The 14,597-nt window shown below is 55.8% G+C and overlaps 8 protein-coding genes across 8 annotated transcripts; 2 read left to right on the top strand and 6 right to left on the bottom strand.

Moving 5' to 3' along the window:
• Nucleotides 1–310: 310 nt before the first annotated feature.
• Nucleotides 311–1,051, bottom strand: PG997_014116 (uncharacterized protein; the record flags this gene model as incomplete). Its single annotated transcript, XM_066818430.1, has 2 exons — nt 311–651; nt 718–1,051. 2 exons carry the CDS (start codon nt 1,049–1,051, stop codon nt 311–313), a joined length of 675 nt encoding a protein of 224 aa, XP_066664122.1.
• An 812-nt stretch (nt 1,052–1,863) lies between these two features.
• PG997_014115 (uncharacterized protein) lies at nt 1,864–2,142 on the bottom strand (the record flags this gene model as incomplete). Its single annotated transcript, XM_066818429.1, has 1 exon — nt 1,864–2,142. One exon carries the CDS (start codon nt 2,140–2,142, stop codon nt 1,864–1,866), a length of 279 nt encoding a protein of 92 aa, XP_066664121.1.
• Nucleotides 2,143–2,300: 158 nt separating this feature from the next.
• Nucleotides 2,301–3,833, bottom strand: PG997_014114 (uncharacterized protein; the record flags this gene model as incomplete). Its single annotated transcript, XM_066818428.1, has 1 exon — nt 2,301–3,833. The coding sequence occupies one exon, from the start codon at nt 3,831–3,833 to the stop codon at nt 2,301–2,303; it is 1,533 nt and encodes a 510-aa protein (XP_066664120.1).
• A 962-nt stretch (nt 3,834–4,795) lies between these two features.
• PG997_014113 (uncharacterized protein) lies at nt 4,796–5,841 on the bottom strand (the record flags this gene model as incomplete). The annotated part of the gene is made up of 3 exons (XM_066818427.1): nt 4,796–4,990; nt 5,181–5,320; nt 5,409–5,841. 3 exons carry the CDS (start codon nt 5,839–5,841, stop codon nt 4,796–4,798), a joined length of 768 nt encoding a protein of 255 aa, XP_066664119.1.
• A 514-nt stretch (nt 5,842–6,355) lies between these two features.
• On the top strand, nt 6,356–7,135 carry PG997_014112 (uncharacterized protein; the record flags this gene model as incomplete). The annotated part of the gene is given in 3 exon segments (XM_066818426.1): nt 6,356–6,663; nt 6,683–6,798; nt 6,873–7,135. The coding sequence occupies 3 exon segments, from the start codon at nt 6,356–6,358 to the stop codon at nt 7,133–7,135; spliced, it is 687 nt and encodes a 228-aa protein (XP_066664118.1).
• A 572-nt stretch (nt 7,136–7,707) lies between these two features.
• Nucleotides 7,708–12,508, bottom strand: PG997_014111 (RNA dependent RNA polymerase-domain-containing protein; the record flags this gene model as incomplete). The annotated part of the gene is made up of 5 exons (XM_066818425.1): nt 7,708–8,796; nt 8,861–10,330; nt 10,386–11,581; nt 11,643–12,191; nt 12,349–12,508. 5 exons carry the CDS (start codon nt 12,506–12,508, stop codon nt 7,708–7,710), a joined length of 4,464 nt encoding a protein of 1,487 aa, XP_066664117.1.
• Nucleotides 12,509–12,540: 32 nt separating this feature from the next.
• On the bottom strand, nt 12,541–13,146 carry PG997_014110 (uncharacterized protein; the record flags this gene model as incomplete). The annotated part of the gene is made up of 1 exon (XM_066818424.1): nt 12,541–13,146. The coding sequence occupies one exon, from the start codon at nt 13,144–13,146 to the stop codon at nt 12,541–12,543; it is 606 nt and encodes a 201-aa protein (XP_066664116.1).
• Nucleotides 13,147–13,481: 335 nt separating this feature from the next.
• Nucleotides 13,482–14,126, top strand: PG997_014109 (uncharacterized protein; the record flags this gene model as incomplete). Its single annotated transcript, XM_066818423.1, has 1 exon — nt 13,482–14,126. One exon carries the CDS (start codon nt 13,482–13,484, stop codon nt 14,124–14,126), a length of 645 nt encoding a protein of 214 aa, XP_066664115.1.
• Between the last annotated feature and the right edge of the window lie 471 nt (nt 14,127–14,597).

The raw sequence follows: 14,597 nt of genomic DNA, 5'->3' as shown, positions 1-14,597 counted from the left end.
ATACTTAGTAGGGTTATATACGAAGATACTAAATTATTCATCTTGATGTTTTCATTAAGACAACTGCCAAATCCATCACAATTAATCGTCCAATTGGCGAAGCTGCATTGCCCCTGAGTTACTTCGGCTATTTGGTAAAGACCCACCCGCAACATTTATACCCGGCTGAGATGTACTTGATGCCCTCCCGCAAGCTGAAATAGTCAATGCGCACTCATGTGTTCCATTTGCCCCCCTACAGCTCCGGCTCGACCGCCTTGGACTGGCCGATGTCGGCCCGGGAAGGCGAGTGGAGGACTCTCGGCGCATCCTAGCAGCGCCACGACGTGATCTCCTTGTAGTACTCGACGGTACGGGGATCGCTAGGCAAGGTGACCGAAAGATCGTAGTTGTACGACGACGTGAGACCGCGGTCGTCACCCTTGTTGTTGCAGCCCTTGTACCTAATGGTACCGAAAAACCCCAGGGTCAGCACACATGGGAAACCAGAGTAGAAGGAAGATCTTAGGCGCGGAGGCAGGTAGAAAAAATGGAGAACATACTTGTAGAACTGGCAGCTTCCTCCGGTGTTTGTGGATAGGGAGACAACCTTGTCATTGTAACCTTGGCTGATCTCGGTCGAGTTGGCCGGGTCAAAATCGAAGTACGACACTACAACAAGCGTGTTAGTGAGCGAAAGTTCATCCTAGTCTCAGGTAACAGGTAAAATAAACCTACCGCACTTCCCGGGCGCGGCGCCGAAAACGAGGCAGTCGCCGCGGAAGCCGTTCTCGGTGCACTGCAGCACGAAGACGTACTCAGGGGTGGTAGCGGGGCGGCTGGGATCGGGCTCCTGTTCGGCGCGTCGGGAAGGCGCATCGCCGGTTCTGGCCAGGATCTTGGCCGACTTCTGGAAGGGCTGGAAGGCGGCGGAGTTCATGACACTCTCGGCAATGGGAACCTGCGCGTCGGCGGCGAGGAGGTTGGAGGAGCCCTCGCGCTTCAGGAGCGAAGAGGGAACGCTGAGGGCCGTGGCCCCTGAGGCAAGCGAGAGAAGGGGAACTAGCTGCATGGTGGCGGGTCTTGGTAGATTAGTAGTGAGAGACGACGCGAAGGATGAAAAACGAGTGAAAGTGTTGTAGTGATTAACTTGTTGCTGAAGAAAACTTGTCTAACATCAATGTGCAGCAGTGAGGTTACTTATACTCCCATCTTCCAATATCGACTTATATTGTGATGAGATATATTCCTCCCTACTTTCATCACCAAGTGCATCTCGTCAATCAACAAGTTGTATAAAGGTTCACCCCTGGTGTATACCAAGCCAGGATGATGTTGCGGCAATCGAGGCGAAGTTTTAAGTTAAGTTTGGTAATATCCGCACTTTCGAACTCTTTCCCCCACATCAATCACAGTTCAACAAGGACCACGCAGGAATTACCGAGGTCGCCGGAACTACCGGGGAGTGTATGGTTTCTCTATATTAGTTTGCAGCGAGGTCAAGGGGTCTAGACACGCCCAAATCACCCGAGCTTCGGGTTTGATGACTACTTACCTACCCTCATGGTGCTTCTTTCAGCTTCTCATTGAAATGAGAGAAACAAGTTGGAAAAGAAGGTAACAACCTTGCGATTCATTTGAATGACTCAATTCACATTAGGCTATTGAAGTATCTATACGAGAGCTATAGATCCACATAACAAAAGTCAACAACGCACTAGGGGCCTGAGAAACATCTCTAGATCAACACTTCAAAGAATACCAACTCAATGACTTTACTACCACTCTCCAAATACATAGCGGAATTACCAAGCCGAACTCTACTTGAACAACCCCATGCTCCGCGGACAACTACTCTTCGCCTCCTTGCTATACGCGCCCAGGTCAGCAGCGTGGGTCGCGGCCTGTACCAGCGCAGCGCCCCTCGGCATCCGGCGGCGCGACGACGGGATCCGTCACATTCGTTTCGCCGACAGACCTGAAAGAGGCCTTGTCCAGACTATCCACCGAGAAAGCGTCCTTAAAAGCGCCGCCTAAGATGGCCTGGCCGAGCGGGCGCGTGTTGAGCTTGACGCGTTGCGTGGTGGACAATGAGGGCTTGGCGCCTCCTGTACCTCCGGAAGAGGCGTTGCTTGGTAGATGGTTAGTATATTTGTATCTCATGTGTTATTTTATGGAAAATGGGGTGGGAAGGCGAATTGAGGTGACTGGGTACATAGACAGTGAAGGAAGAAGATACAGAAGAGCATACAGAGGAAAGAGCTCAGGGCTGCGGGTATAGGACTGGTTGTTATCAATGTGATAGCGGAGCTCGATGTAGTCTATGCTGTCGTCCGAGCTCTCGTACGAGTTGTCCAGGTGGCACCACAGGCTGTGGAGCTTCTTCTGGATAGCAGACAGCAGCATCTCAGGGAGCGTAGCCGCCAGCGCCTCGACCACCGGCTTCGAGGTCTCGCCCAGCGGCAGCTCTTGCTTCGAGGCCGGGGAAAAACGTGCGGCGTGATGTAGAACTGGACGAGCTTCTGCGCGGCGGGAAGCATCTTCACGAGGTCTGCCAGCTCGCTGTTCGTCACCATGTCGACGAGGGCGTAGAGTAGCTCCATGAGCGACGGGCTCAGTACTGAATGGGAGATGAGATCGTCGGGCTCAACGATGGTGGCGAGGGGTTGTTTCGCATCAACCTGGACCAAGGCGCCAACCGCTTTGATGTACTCAGCGAGACCTGGGACAGCTGGGATACCAGGCACCGTGAGAGCTGCGCCGCTGAATAGCGGGTCCAGGAAAGGCGTAGCGATGCTGTTGTTGCCCGGCTTCCCCAGAATATACTGGTTGAGACGGCGTGCCAGCACCCTTCGGAGGTCAGGACCGACCAGTCTCGCCGATGGGCCCAATGGGTTCGGCAGAGGAGCCCCGCCGGCAGTGAAGAGGGGTCGGACCATCTGCGCCAATCTCCACCGGTCCATTCCATCCTCATTGTCATCCCGCAGGCCCGCCCCGTAGGCGTCTGCTGGATCCGCGCCGGACCATGTCGCTCCCAAGCAGAACAAAGTCGGAGCTTCCGGAGTCGTGCCGCCGGAGACCGCCCCTTTGGGAGCAGTAGCAGGAGGTGCAGTAGCAGGAGGTGCAGTAGCAGGAGGTGCAGTAGCAGGAGGTGCAGTAGCAGGAGGTGCAGTAGCTGGGGGAGCAGTAGCTGAAGGTGCAGTCGCCAAAGAATCAACAGCATGAGGAGCTGGAGCTGGAGCTGGAGCTGGAGCTGGAGCTGGAGCTGGAGCTGGAGCTGGAGCACCAAGGTAGTTCAACGAGACTGCCAAGAGCACGTTGGTGATTACCCGAGTTTCCTCGGGGTTTTGGATTGCATCTCGAGCCGACAGAGGCCACACGAAAGCAAGGTACGTGGCCCAGGCATAGAAGACGGCAAGGGGCAAGAGATGATCCTGAAAGTCAGATGCGGCGCCGGCACTTGGTATGTTTGCGACTGTGGAGATATAACCAAGAGCATTAGGAGCGTCCGCAATCAGAACCGGCGCGCTATTGTGGCCGAAATGGACAGTGATGGGGACAATCGACCTCATAGAAACCGGAGCGCCAGAACCGGCGGACAGCCGAGTGGCATATACTACTCCGCCGTCCTTGGCAGGCTTGGGAAAGAATGTGTCCAGTAGACTTTTAACGTCGGCGACTCTGTCGCTGGGTACGCCGTACTTCTCCGGTGAAGCCCTCAGACCTTGGAGCCAGCTGAAGAACTGCTTGGAGGTTGCTTCGTAGTCCACTTGCCCTTTTGCAGTGAGCTGAGGACTGACGAATGACCGGCCCAGCTTGCCGCCGAATGTTGTGAAGGTATCCCATGAAGACATCTTGATTCAGGTGTGCGCAATCGCGTTCGAAGTGAACTCAACGTGTTGCTTCTCACAAAAAGGCTCGGGGAGGTTTGGTGCCTATTAACTTCGAATTCAACATCTACTTCATTACCTAGATCTATGCGCCTGATTTTGGTTCGACGATTGGGATCTCGATCTCGTCCGAATACGAAGTGGCTTGGCAGACCGGCGTGTCTAGACTATACGAGGCTGCCAACTGAAGCCATCGTGCCCTCTCGTTATTGCAGCATGTCTTACATAGACGCATATTGTTGTCCCGGCCAAGCCAAGTGGGCTAATATAATGACAACATAAGTTGAAGGCGCTCTGGCGGTGAAATGAATGGGCTTTCAGCCCTATGCAGCCTTGACGTTGCCATCAATCAGCTTTGTCACGTTTGATGCCTTCTCCGCGCATATGCGGCTACTGGTCCGCCACACAGGATCTAGAACCGCTCTGCAAGTGAGATGGGCATCGTTGAGCGCCACCACAATGCGGAGTGGTCATGGGATGGACCGCGTGCCGTTCGTTGCTGTATTGGGTAGGGCTGAGCGAATAGAGGCTGACACAACGCTAACGATCATGCATTCCTAGAAAGATTGGCAGTTGGCTGGACAAACTAGTGCGCATTCCTATTGCAAAAGGAAAATGACATGTGTTTATTTTGGACATCGACAGGCATGGTCCATGGAGGAGACTCTAATTTCTCCAGAAGTTCAAACTGCACAGCACCCATATTGTAATACATCGCTATTTACAGAAACGCCCCTATTACTAAGAGTACAATGCAGAACCTGCCAGATGGCGTCACCAGGGAAGGAGGCAGCGAGACCCCGACCCCAACAAGCCAACCCAAGCCAAAGCCCTTTCCCTCCACGACGCTTCCTCCAAACTGCACCTGGTCCAACAATGCGTCCGACCTGTCGCTCACCGCGTATTTCGACCCATCGAAGCCCAACCTAGCCTCCGACTTTGGCATCGACGGCCTCCAGCCGGTCATCAGAGACATGCAGGGCAGCGTATTCCTTTTGGCGGACGGCAAAGGTCACTTCTACCAGTGGGACAGCATCGGTGGCGGTGGCAACCTGTTCCGCCTGGACGGCATCACGGACGTGCAGCAAGCCATCGCCAGCATCATGCCAGACAGCGGGATTCTGGCGAAGACGCAGGTATGGAACCTCACGTCTAGAGCTTAGGCGCCGACAGCAACGGACTGTTGGTTTCATCCAGGGGCGAGAGGGTGTTGTTGCCGTCGTGGACGATCTTGACGTGGGGCGGGCCCGTGGAGAAATCGACCTTGAAAGCGCGGGAAAGGTCCATCTCACTGGCCTTGTACTGTTTTACCTCTGTCGATGCGGGGATGATGTAGTAGACACGGCTGGGTGTGATTTGGTACTTTGTGTTGGGAGCTGGCGTGAAAGACGTGTGGAGGCCAACATGGTAACTGGGGGACGTACTCAACCCTAGTGCAGCAATAAAATGGCCTGTGAATCTCTTCTGCTTAGTTATCATGCGTATACTTTGAGCCCCGGGAGAGTGAGAGAGTGTGTGTGATCACGTCGTTTTACGTACGGTCCCTGGCCCCCTTGAGGGTAAACCCATCCCCTGTATTGAGACAGAAAGCATCGTGCTTGCCGCAATCAGCACCACTCCCTTCCCAGGGCCCGAAGAAAGGTGTCCCGGATTCCACCCTGAGCGCGACCGTGGTCCCCCGTACGTCCTTGGGCGGGCCAGACCCGAGCCTCACTGGCTTGCGATCCAGCACCGACACGCACGCCGCTTCGTCTTTGTACGTAGCCCCGCAGATGGCGAAGAAGTTGTCTCGTTGGATCGTCATGGTGGCTGTTACTGAGGCGCTGGGAACATTTCTCGCCGACAGCAGTGAGTGAGACACGAGACCCTCCGGCATCGGATCAATGACAGCAGGTTGGCTGAAGAGAGAATAGCTCTGGACCCCGCCTGATACGTTGTATATCGTGAAGGAGTAGGTCGTGGTTGGATCCATTGCTGCCCTCCTCCATTGGTCGTAGATGCGCTCTAGCGGTCCAATACACGATAGGGTAGGAGTAGGAGGAAGCCGATCAATGGGGCACGGGGAGAGGGAATTTGAATATGCAGGCTTTGTCGTATTCAGAATGTCTTTGTTCGAGGCTCTCGACATATGCAATGCAATTGTTAGACACAATTTCCCAGTTCCGGGTTAGCTTTAGCTTGGTCAAGTCAGCCACGAGTTTCTCCTTTGTTGAAAATCGACCGCCAGGCGGCCAAGCCTGGAATCAGCCACTGCGACAGAAATTCTTAACCCAGCTGAGACAGGTTATGTGACATGTTGAAGCAGACGTTTTATGCGTGAAGCTATCGTCACGTAGGTGAGAAGGGTCTGTATATAAACAAAGCTGTCATCTGTCAGTTCCAGTCTCACCATCACAGCAGCTCAAATCCTACCACATTCCCCAAATTCCTACCACACAACTAGTTCTCCATCTCACGGACGTCAAACCAATTTTACTTTCTTCAAAATGACCAACTCCTACAAGATCACCGTCATCAACAACACCGGCGGCCCGCAGGATTATGCCTTCTTCAGCGCCACGCCCGTCGTCTCCGGCGGCTTTAGTGGCCCCATCTGGAGCAACGTTCTAAAGTCGGCGGGCCATACCCCCAACGGGGCCCAGGCCAGCTTCGAGGTCCTGACCACGTACTACGCGACTTGCGGCAGCTTCGAGGGCTCGCCCGAGCACGGCGGCAAGGTCACCATCAGCAAATCGGTTCCCATCAACCTGGGCTCCAAGGCCGGTGGCAACGTCACCCCCGGGTCCAGCGTCGCGTTGACTGTTTACGATCAGACGTCGTGCGACCTTGGCCCCCCCTACCACCCCGGGCCAGGGCAAGCTCGGCAACTTCCAGCCGGACACGGCCTGCAAGCCGGAAAACAGATTCACCATGCAAGATGCCCACGAGAGTGAGTCCACCCTCCCTGCCAGTACTGTTATGTGGTTTTCATCTGCTGACTGACCCCCGCCCCAATAAAAACAGACAACCTGCTCGTCGGCATCGCCACCTCGGGCGGTGGTTCCATCACCAAGGCCATGGCCTCCTTCGCCCCCTACCCCAACGTCAAGTACCAGATCATGCCCCCGGCCGTCTACCACGTCGGCGCCGGCAGCCGCTTCCAGGTGGGGGATCTGGTCAAGGCCGAGATGATGTCCAACACCCTGGCCGTAGACTTCAACCAGCGCGGTACCAACAACGTTACTCTGGTCCACGGCGACGACATGCAATTCTACTTCCATGACTGAAGGAACACCGAGACTGTTGCTACTGGTTTCAAGTGCTGTTTTAAAAGAGCCTGGTGTTGGTGAGTTGGAAAATGTCAGGATGCAGTTTCAGATGCATGTTAAAAATTCAACATTTACTACAAGGCATCTAGGGTTGTGCTCAGTAGTTGTAGCAATAAAAGCGATTACGCCGAATTGGTCTGTCTTATTTGCCATATAGATTGTGCTGAAACTCGGACGCTTTGATGAACGATTACTACCCACAGGAACTGTAACTTTTCTAGAGTAGCCAAGCACTAGTGACTGACACCAGCCACCTCGAGAGCAGTGGCACTTAGGACAAGCTTCAAGTCCAACTGCGTTTCATGCGTGGTCGTATTGGCCGTATAGTTCTGCCCCAAACACTTAGAAAGGGGAAACAACATCCTAGTGCATTGGGATTGTGACAGGCAACGGACTCATGATTCGCTACTAAGGGCTAGGGGGTAGACAGGCTGAACTTTAAGGGGCAACCATATGCATAATTGAGTTTCAGGGGGCAAGTCTAATTCAACAACCTTCGACATGCCCAACCTTTCCTACCCAGCCCCCTTTCATTCCTCTAACTCCACCCTCGTCAACGTCCCCAAGAGCCTCTTCCACATCCCCTTACTCTCATCATCTCCCGTCTCTTTCTCTGCTCCTCCTCCCGCTCCTGTAAGCGTGGCCTCGTTCCCCAACACGATGAGCCCAGCCCGCGCCCGCGTGAGTGCGACGTTCATCCGCCGCAGGTCCTTCAAAAAGCCGATCTCGCCCCTTTCGTTGCACCGCACCGTGACGAACACGACGATGTCAGCTTCGCGGCCCTGGAAGCCGTCGATACTGGAGACCTCGATGTCGCCTTTGAGGCCTGAAAGTGTCGTGGTCTTGAGCAGCGTCATCTGGGCCGTGTATGGCGTAAGCACGGCTATGGACTGTTGCTTGTGCTTGCCGCCGGTGTCGCGAGCTATTGTGGGGATATCTGACAGGAGCTGACAGACGCGCCGGCACAGATCCGCTTGACCGCGGTTACGCTTCGACTTCTGGCCCAGGTCCTCGCGCCCGGCGCACTCGATGAACAGGGTGCGGGCAACATCCAGACTGCCACCGTCAAGCGCAGCTTTCGGCCACGGAAACGCAGAAGCAGGGAGAGGTCGGTCCTCCGCCGCCATGCCCGTGCGCAACTCGCCTCGGTAGAACTCCTCGGAGCTGAACGCGCAGATGGATGGATGCATGCGGTACTGCGTATTCAGCATGCACGTCTTTTGGTTGCCGCCACTACGGCCGCCGCGTCCACCATCACCGCAACTCGTATACAGGCGTTCGAACAGCGAAACGTCGTAACCGAGCGCCGCCGTCACGGACTGCACTGTCGGGCGGAGCTGGACGTGGTCGCCGACGAGGACGGCGCGGCGGCAGCCCTTGGTCAGGGGCACCAGAGACGCCGGCTCCGTCTGCTGGGAGGCCTCGTCGATGATGACGATGTCGAAATCGTTTTGGGACCGCAGGAGGCCGATGCCGGCGCCGATACACGTCGTGAAGGCGATCTGGCAGCTCTGGATGCGCTTCTTGGCTTCGCGCATCGCGGCGTGGTTCGAGTAGATTTCGGCGCCGGCCATGCCGTCCAAGGTGTGTTTCCTCAAGTCCTCGGCTACTTTGCGCACCTGTTGAAACGTAAGCTAATATTCGGTCTGGCCAATGGTTCATTCCGTACGGATGCACACTTACCTCGGTTGACACTCGCAAAGCAACCGGCCCCTCCTTCCCTCTGACGTCCAAGTATCGCCTCATCACATTATCCACCGCGTTGTGCGTCGGGGCTGTGACCAGGATTCTCTGATCCGGGAACATACTTTGAAGGCCGAGTATGATCTCCACAATGGTCTGCGTCTTCCCCGTTCCCGGAGGCCCCCATATAGACACCAGCGGATACGTCAGAGCTGCATTCACGGCCTCCAGCTGGCTGGCATTGAGCTTTCCTCTCGGAATACCATCAAATGGTTTCATCTCGCCCACCTCGGAGTCGCTAGTTGAAGAAGGGGGCCCCAACCCCAAAAGCTCTTCAGAAACACCACAAACTTCCTCGTCTAGATTGGCGAACGACCGCATGGCGTCCAGCATAGTCTGCGACGTTACAAACGACCCACAGTACGTGAGCGTCCAAGAGCACTGCTCGAGGAACGCGGGCAGCGGATGGAAGCACTGGAACTTGGCCAGGCCCTGCTGACTCTGGACCACCAGCGCGTCGATCGACACCGGCCTCGCAATGGGCCGGTTCGCCGGCGGTGACGCGACCGTGAACCGAACGTGCGCCGAAGTCTCGGGCGAGCCCTTGGCGTCGATCCGGAATGCAACTTCAACTACAGGGTACCCGTCCCGATCTTCCTCCGGGAGGGCTTTCAGGTTCAGCAGATCCTCCCTTGCCACCTTCTGCTCTTGGGCCTCGGCGATGTGGTCCAGCGCGATGGCAACAATGTTCCGGGTGAAATGCGCGATGACAGCCGGTCGGCCATACAGGAGCCGCGAACTTTCACGCTCGAGGCACTGAAGCAAGAGATCCATGGCCAGCTCGGGCGATTTTACCGTTGATGCGCAAAGCTCGACGAGACTAGAGAAGCTGTCGAAGGAGAGGGAGTGCAGTTGCGACAGTGCGGCCTCGAAGGGCGGTATGACGAGCTCGCCCGCTTCGTTAGCGGACAGGATGAGGGCTTTGAGAATGTCAGGTCCGCGATTCTGGAGCTTGGTGGCTATGACTTCGGGCAGGGTGCGGTCGCTCCAGGAGTCGAGACCGGTGAATTTGGCCGCAAGAGAAGGCGTGAATCGGATATGGTCCAGCAAGGCGTCTATGCGCCACTCGGTCACACCGATGGTGGTGTTGGGGTTGCTAATATGTGAAAGGATGTAGTCAAAGCTTTCCTGGACGCGAGAGGTGCAGCTGTGCTCATGCAACCACCGAAAGGCTTCGCCCAGCTGTGTCGCGGAATGGACTTCACCAAGTACCGACAAGTCTCCGTCCTGGGCCAGCCTTCGGGTACGGGCAGGCACATCTGACCAGTCCACTTTCGCCAAAGTCGGCAGCGAATAATCTTTTGGATCTTGTTCAAACAGAGGAATAACTTCCCCAGTCTCAATATACTGGAGCCATAGGTCGAGGTTCTTCATGGACTTGATGTCTCGGTTGCTGATTACGTAGATCTCCTACGTATGACTAAGTTAGCCGATATTGCATCCGGAGCCGCGGTCCTAGACTTACTGCAGCGAGTACCCCGTTTCGGTTCACTCTTCCAATATGTCTTTGTAGCCCCTGACTGAACTTGTTGAGCGCCACACTGACTCGACAATCGAAGTTCTGCCCCGAATCGAGCGTGCCCTGCCTCTGGCGCCAGCGATCCCCCTTGTCCTCTGTGTTGCGGTATGCGGAGTCGTCCGAAGCACCGCGGCCGATGAAGATCCAAGTGTTGGCACGCTGGCCCTCGAACAGCTGGAAGAGATTGTCGTCGCAGTAGAGACGGTAGTTCTTCTTCGTTGGTAACGAGAGCCGACTCGACGTCCCGGGTTCCTTGGATTGGGGGAAGGCAAAAACGCGTACGCTGTCGTCGACCAGACAGTCTTGCGACTTCTCGACCTTCTGGGGCACGTAGATCGCCAGTGCTAGCCGCTCATCCACCTGCAGAACAATGAGCTTCTTGTGGAACAGCTCGAGGGTCTTGGCTGTGGTATCGAGAAAGGTGCCGAGCCGGTCCTGCGTCGAGTCATACACCCTTTTCCAGCCGAGACGATGATCATTCAGCTTGAATTGGGATATCTCATGCTCCGTCACTATATTCGAGAAACGCAGGGCATTGAGAACGAGGCTCGGTAGTCCATGGAGGGGCGGCAAGTATGCCAGTATCCAATTCTTTTCTTCTGCCGTCAGCGCGTTGAGATCGAAGTACGGCAAGAAGTCGACAAGGGATGCGTTGTGTTTGCGACACCACCTGGCGACCAACTTCACAAGCTCAAATTCCGATGTGGCGATGTCGTCGCGGCAGAGCAAGAGTTCCAGAGCGTCAAAGCCAAGTGATTCTATATCAGCCGGTCTCGTACGGTTTCGGGAGATCGTGGCCTTTGCAGCTTCGTGAAGCTCGTCGAGAATGAACCTTGGGGTATCTACTGCTGGTTGTGGCGGCTTCTCAAGCCGCGGTGGGACTTTGATGCGATTTCCGTCCACGCATTGAGAAAACAGTCGGTTGAGCTCTTGGCACTCGGGCGCCATCGGGTCCCTGACACGTGCCCAGTCTAGGTACAAGTTCTTGACCCTGCCTAGGGAGGCATTTGTGTATTTGGCAAAGTACAGCAGCCTGTCGTCGTCCGTGATGGGGTTGAACTTGATCGGCTCCCTCGCGCCGGGATACTCGGCTGGTTGGGACAGCCTCGAAGGCACGAGGTCGCTGTCCCAGCACACAAAGACTAGGGTGAAGGTAGGTCAGTATGGTCAGTATTCTACTGATTGTCGTGACGCACAACGTACATGTGTCCCCATCGAGATCACCGCCGGACATCATATCAGCCGAAGGCCGCCTGCCGCGAGTGGGGAAGACGATACAATCGACCAGGTGCGACAGCGCGTCATTCTCGACAACCCTGAACTTCTGCAGATCCCCAGGGTGCAGACACGGGTTCCGCGTGACGAGGACCTCGGTATTCTTGAGGGCGTAAGGCAGCCCGTCCCCGTCCCGCGTAACCTTGACCGCGCACTCGCCCTCCTTCAGCACATCCCACGCGTCGCACACGCCGAACAGCAGCCGCGACTGCGGCACGAGGATCCGGCAGCGCTGCTCGTCGCGCTTGTTGAGCATCTTGTCGTACTCGGCGTGCACGAGGCCGGTGATCTGCGGCCGGACCGCGTCGAGCGAGTCCAGGAGCACCCGCTCCGCCAGCTCGGGCCGGCCGACGTAGCAGAGGAACCGGAAGGCCTGGTGCGGATTGCGGACGGCTTCGGCGAGGAAGACGAGGTGCTCGTTTTGCTTGCGCAGCAATGTGCTGCTGGAGATGCCGAGGGAGCGCAGAAGGACCACGACTTCATCGTTCAAATGTCCGAACGCGTACGGCTGCGAATATCAGCGGATGTCAATCTTGTCAACGAATCCCTGTCAGATTGCTGGGTTTACCTTGGAGTAATCGACGACGGAGAAGGCCAAGTCTTCACCCCCCGCTGAATTTCTTCATGGACTTACGAAACTTGAGCCAGGTGGGCCCCTCCCTCATTGTCGGATCGACCGTGACGACGCCTTTGTAGCCACGGTACCGTATCTGGAACACCGACGGCGAGTAGCGCCTGTCGCGGAACGAAAGCCGCAGCCGCCGCGCGACGTCCTGGGCAAAGCGCGGGGCCATCAGGCCACAACCATCAGTGAATGTGTAGTCGTTCAGCTCGATATCCGGTATGTCCTCGCATCGCCGCTCTTCGACCCGCAACGCCGCGTGCGCGGTCGAAAGAGGAGCCCGATCCGCTTAGCCTTTTTGGCGACCGTCTTCAGCTTGCCGAAGTCGCCCAGCGACTCGACCAAGCGGCCGATCTCGTCCTTGGGCACGGCGAACAGGAAGCAGGTGCGCGACTTGAGCTGGCTGTTGCTGTGGCCGTAGAAGTGGTAGGAGACGCCCTGGATGGTTATGCCCGCCCGGAGAAGCCGGACGACGTAATCGGTGTGCTCGCGGAAGGTCGAGGGCCTGGTCCCGCCTCCCTCGGGCTTCAATCCGGGTGGGGGCCGGAAGTCGCCCATGGATAAGAGGAGGAACTTGTCCAGCGGGTGGTACTTGGTGACGCGATTTTCTTCATGCGAAGCCAGCTTGAGGGTCATCCGCTGTTCGCAGCCCTTCGTTGCCAGGACGATCGTCTTCACCAAACCCTTCTCATTGAGGTGGTGGGCGTTTGGTAGGTTAGGGATGTCAAACTGCCAGTCTCGATCATCCAGAGTCACCTGATCTTTCAGAGTGAACTCGAAGGAGCTCAGCTTCTGTGATTTTGGTGCCATGTTGTGGGGGTATCGTCAATGTTGTTGTAGGGAACGAGAGTTGAAGTTGGAGGGGCGGGTTGTGTCAAAATCGAGGTTACATTTGGACAATCCAGCCCCTGAAGGCACCTTCCTTTTTATTGGATGCGCAGACGTGTTTTCGTGTGTTTGTCACGGCAGCCTGCATCAGCCATCATGCGGGTGTCCCCTTAGGTGAGGGGTGCACAGCTCCAGCTTCCACCATCTCTAGATCACCCTTGCCGTCCCCATTTTGGCGTCCCCTTTACCAAAAGGACCAGTGCAAAATCATACAAGACCAGTTCAAAAGCATACAGGCCATCAGCTTCCACTCCGAGATGCCAACAACGCCGCGGAACATTTACATCATCGGCGCTCAGAGTACCGGCAAATCCACTCTCGTCGATGCCCTTGAAGCTCACTTCCGCCAAAACACCTCCTCCTCGCTGCCCGCCCCGACCGTGATCCGCGAAGTGGCGCGTGCCGTGCTGAGGGACCACAACTTCACCGCTCAAGACATACGAGATTCGCCCACACGTGCGTTGGAGTTGCAACGGCTGATCCTCGCGGCGCAGGCAAAGGCAGAAGGGGAGGTGAAGAACAAAGCTTCGTTGACTCCGTCTACGCCGTCGTCATGGCTGATTTCGGACCGCTCAGCCATTGACCCTGTCGTGTATGCGTGGATGTACGTCGGGCCGGAGGCAGCAAAGGCGCTTATGGAGTCGACAGAGTGGAGAGGCATGCACGACCGTATGGCCGGGTCGCTGGTCGTGGTCTGTGAGGCTGGCGTCGAGTGGCTGACGGATGACGGGGTCAGGTTGATGCCTACGGGCAAATCCGAATGGGCCAGGACGCACGAGGTGTTCTGCCAGGTACTCGAGGAGGCGAGCATGCGGTATATCGTGTTGCCCTGTAATTTGGGACAAACCGAAGAGAGGTTGGATTTTGTGCTTCGCAACTACAAATCCCCTGGTTTGGTTTAGTTTCTAGACATGCTTCAAATTCACGGACGGAATTCAGCGGTGGGTATGGATCAATCTAGCGCCAGCTAGTCCTTTCAAGTCCTGTCTTTTATTTTTACGATCAACACTCGCATACTTGTAGATGCCGAACGTTCTTTCATAAACTAATCAATATCTCATACGCAATACCTTCCCTGGACACTTGGCGGTCTCGCTTCCTCGTCCTACATCATTCTATGGCAAGTGGCCATTACGCCACATACCTCAAGTAGGCGTCCTCGGGTACCAGGTAAATCGTGTGGTTACTAACAAGGCTGACGATGACGCCAGTCAGAACGTGGGATATGTACGGCATCTATTGGGTGATATGTTGTAGATCGCCCAGCAGTACGGAAAGGAAGGAAATAAAGAAATAAAAAGCATCGCTATGATTCTCTCGGGCTACACCAAAAACACGACTCGATCTAGCTCAAACAGAAACAAAAAGCAGAT

This window comes from Apiospora hydei (assembly GCF_038363865.1).
Source record: "Apiospora hydei strain CBS 114990 chromosome Unknown utg000009l_segment0_segment0, whole genome shotgun sequence".
Taxonomy (NCBI): domain Eukaryota; kingdom Fungi; phylum Ascomycota; class Sordariomycetes; order Amphisphaeriales; family Apiosporaceae; genus Apiospora; species Apiospora hydei.
This window is presented reverse-complemented; position numbering and strand designations above follow the sequence as displayed.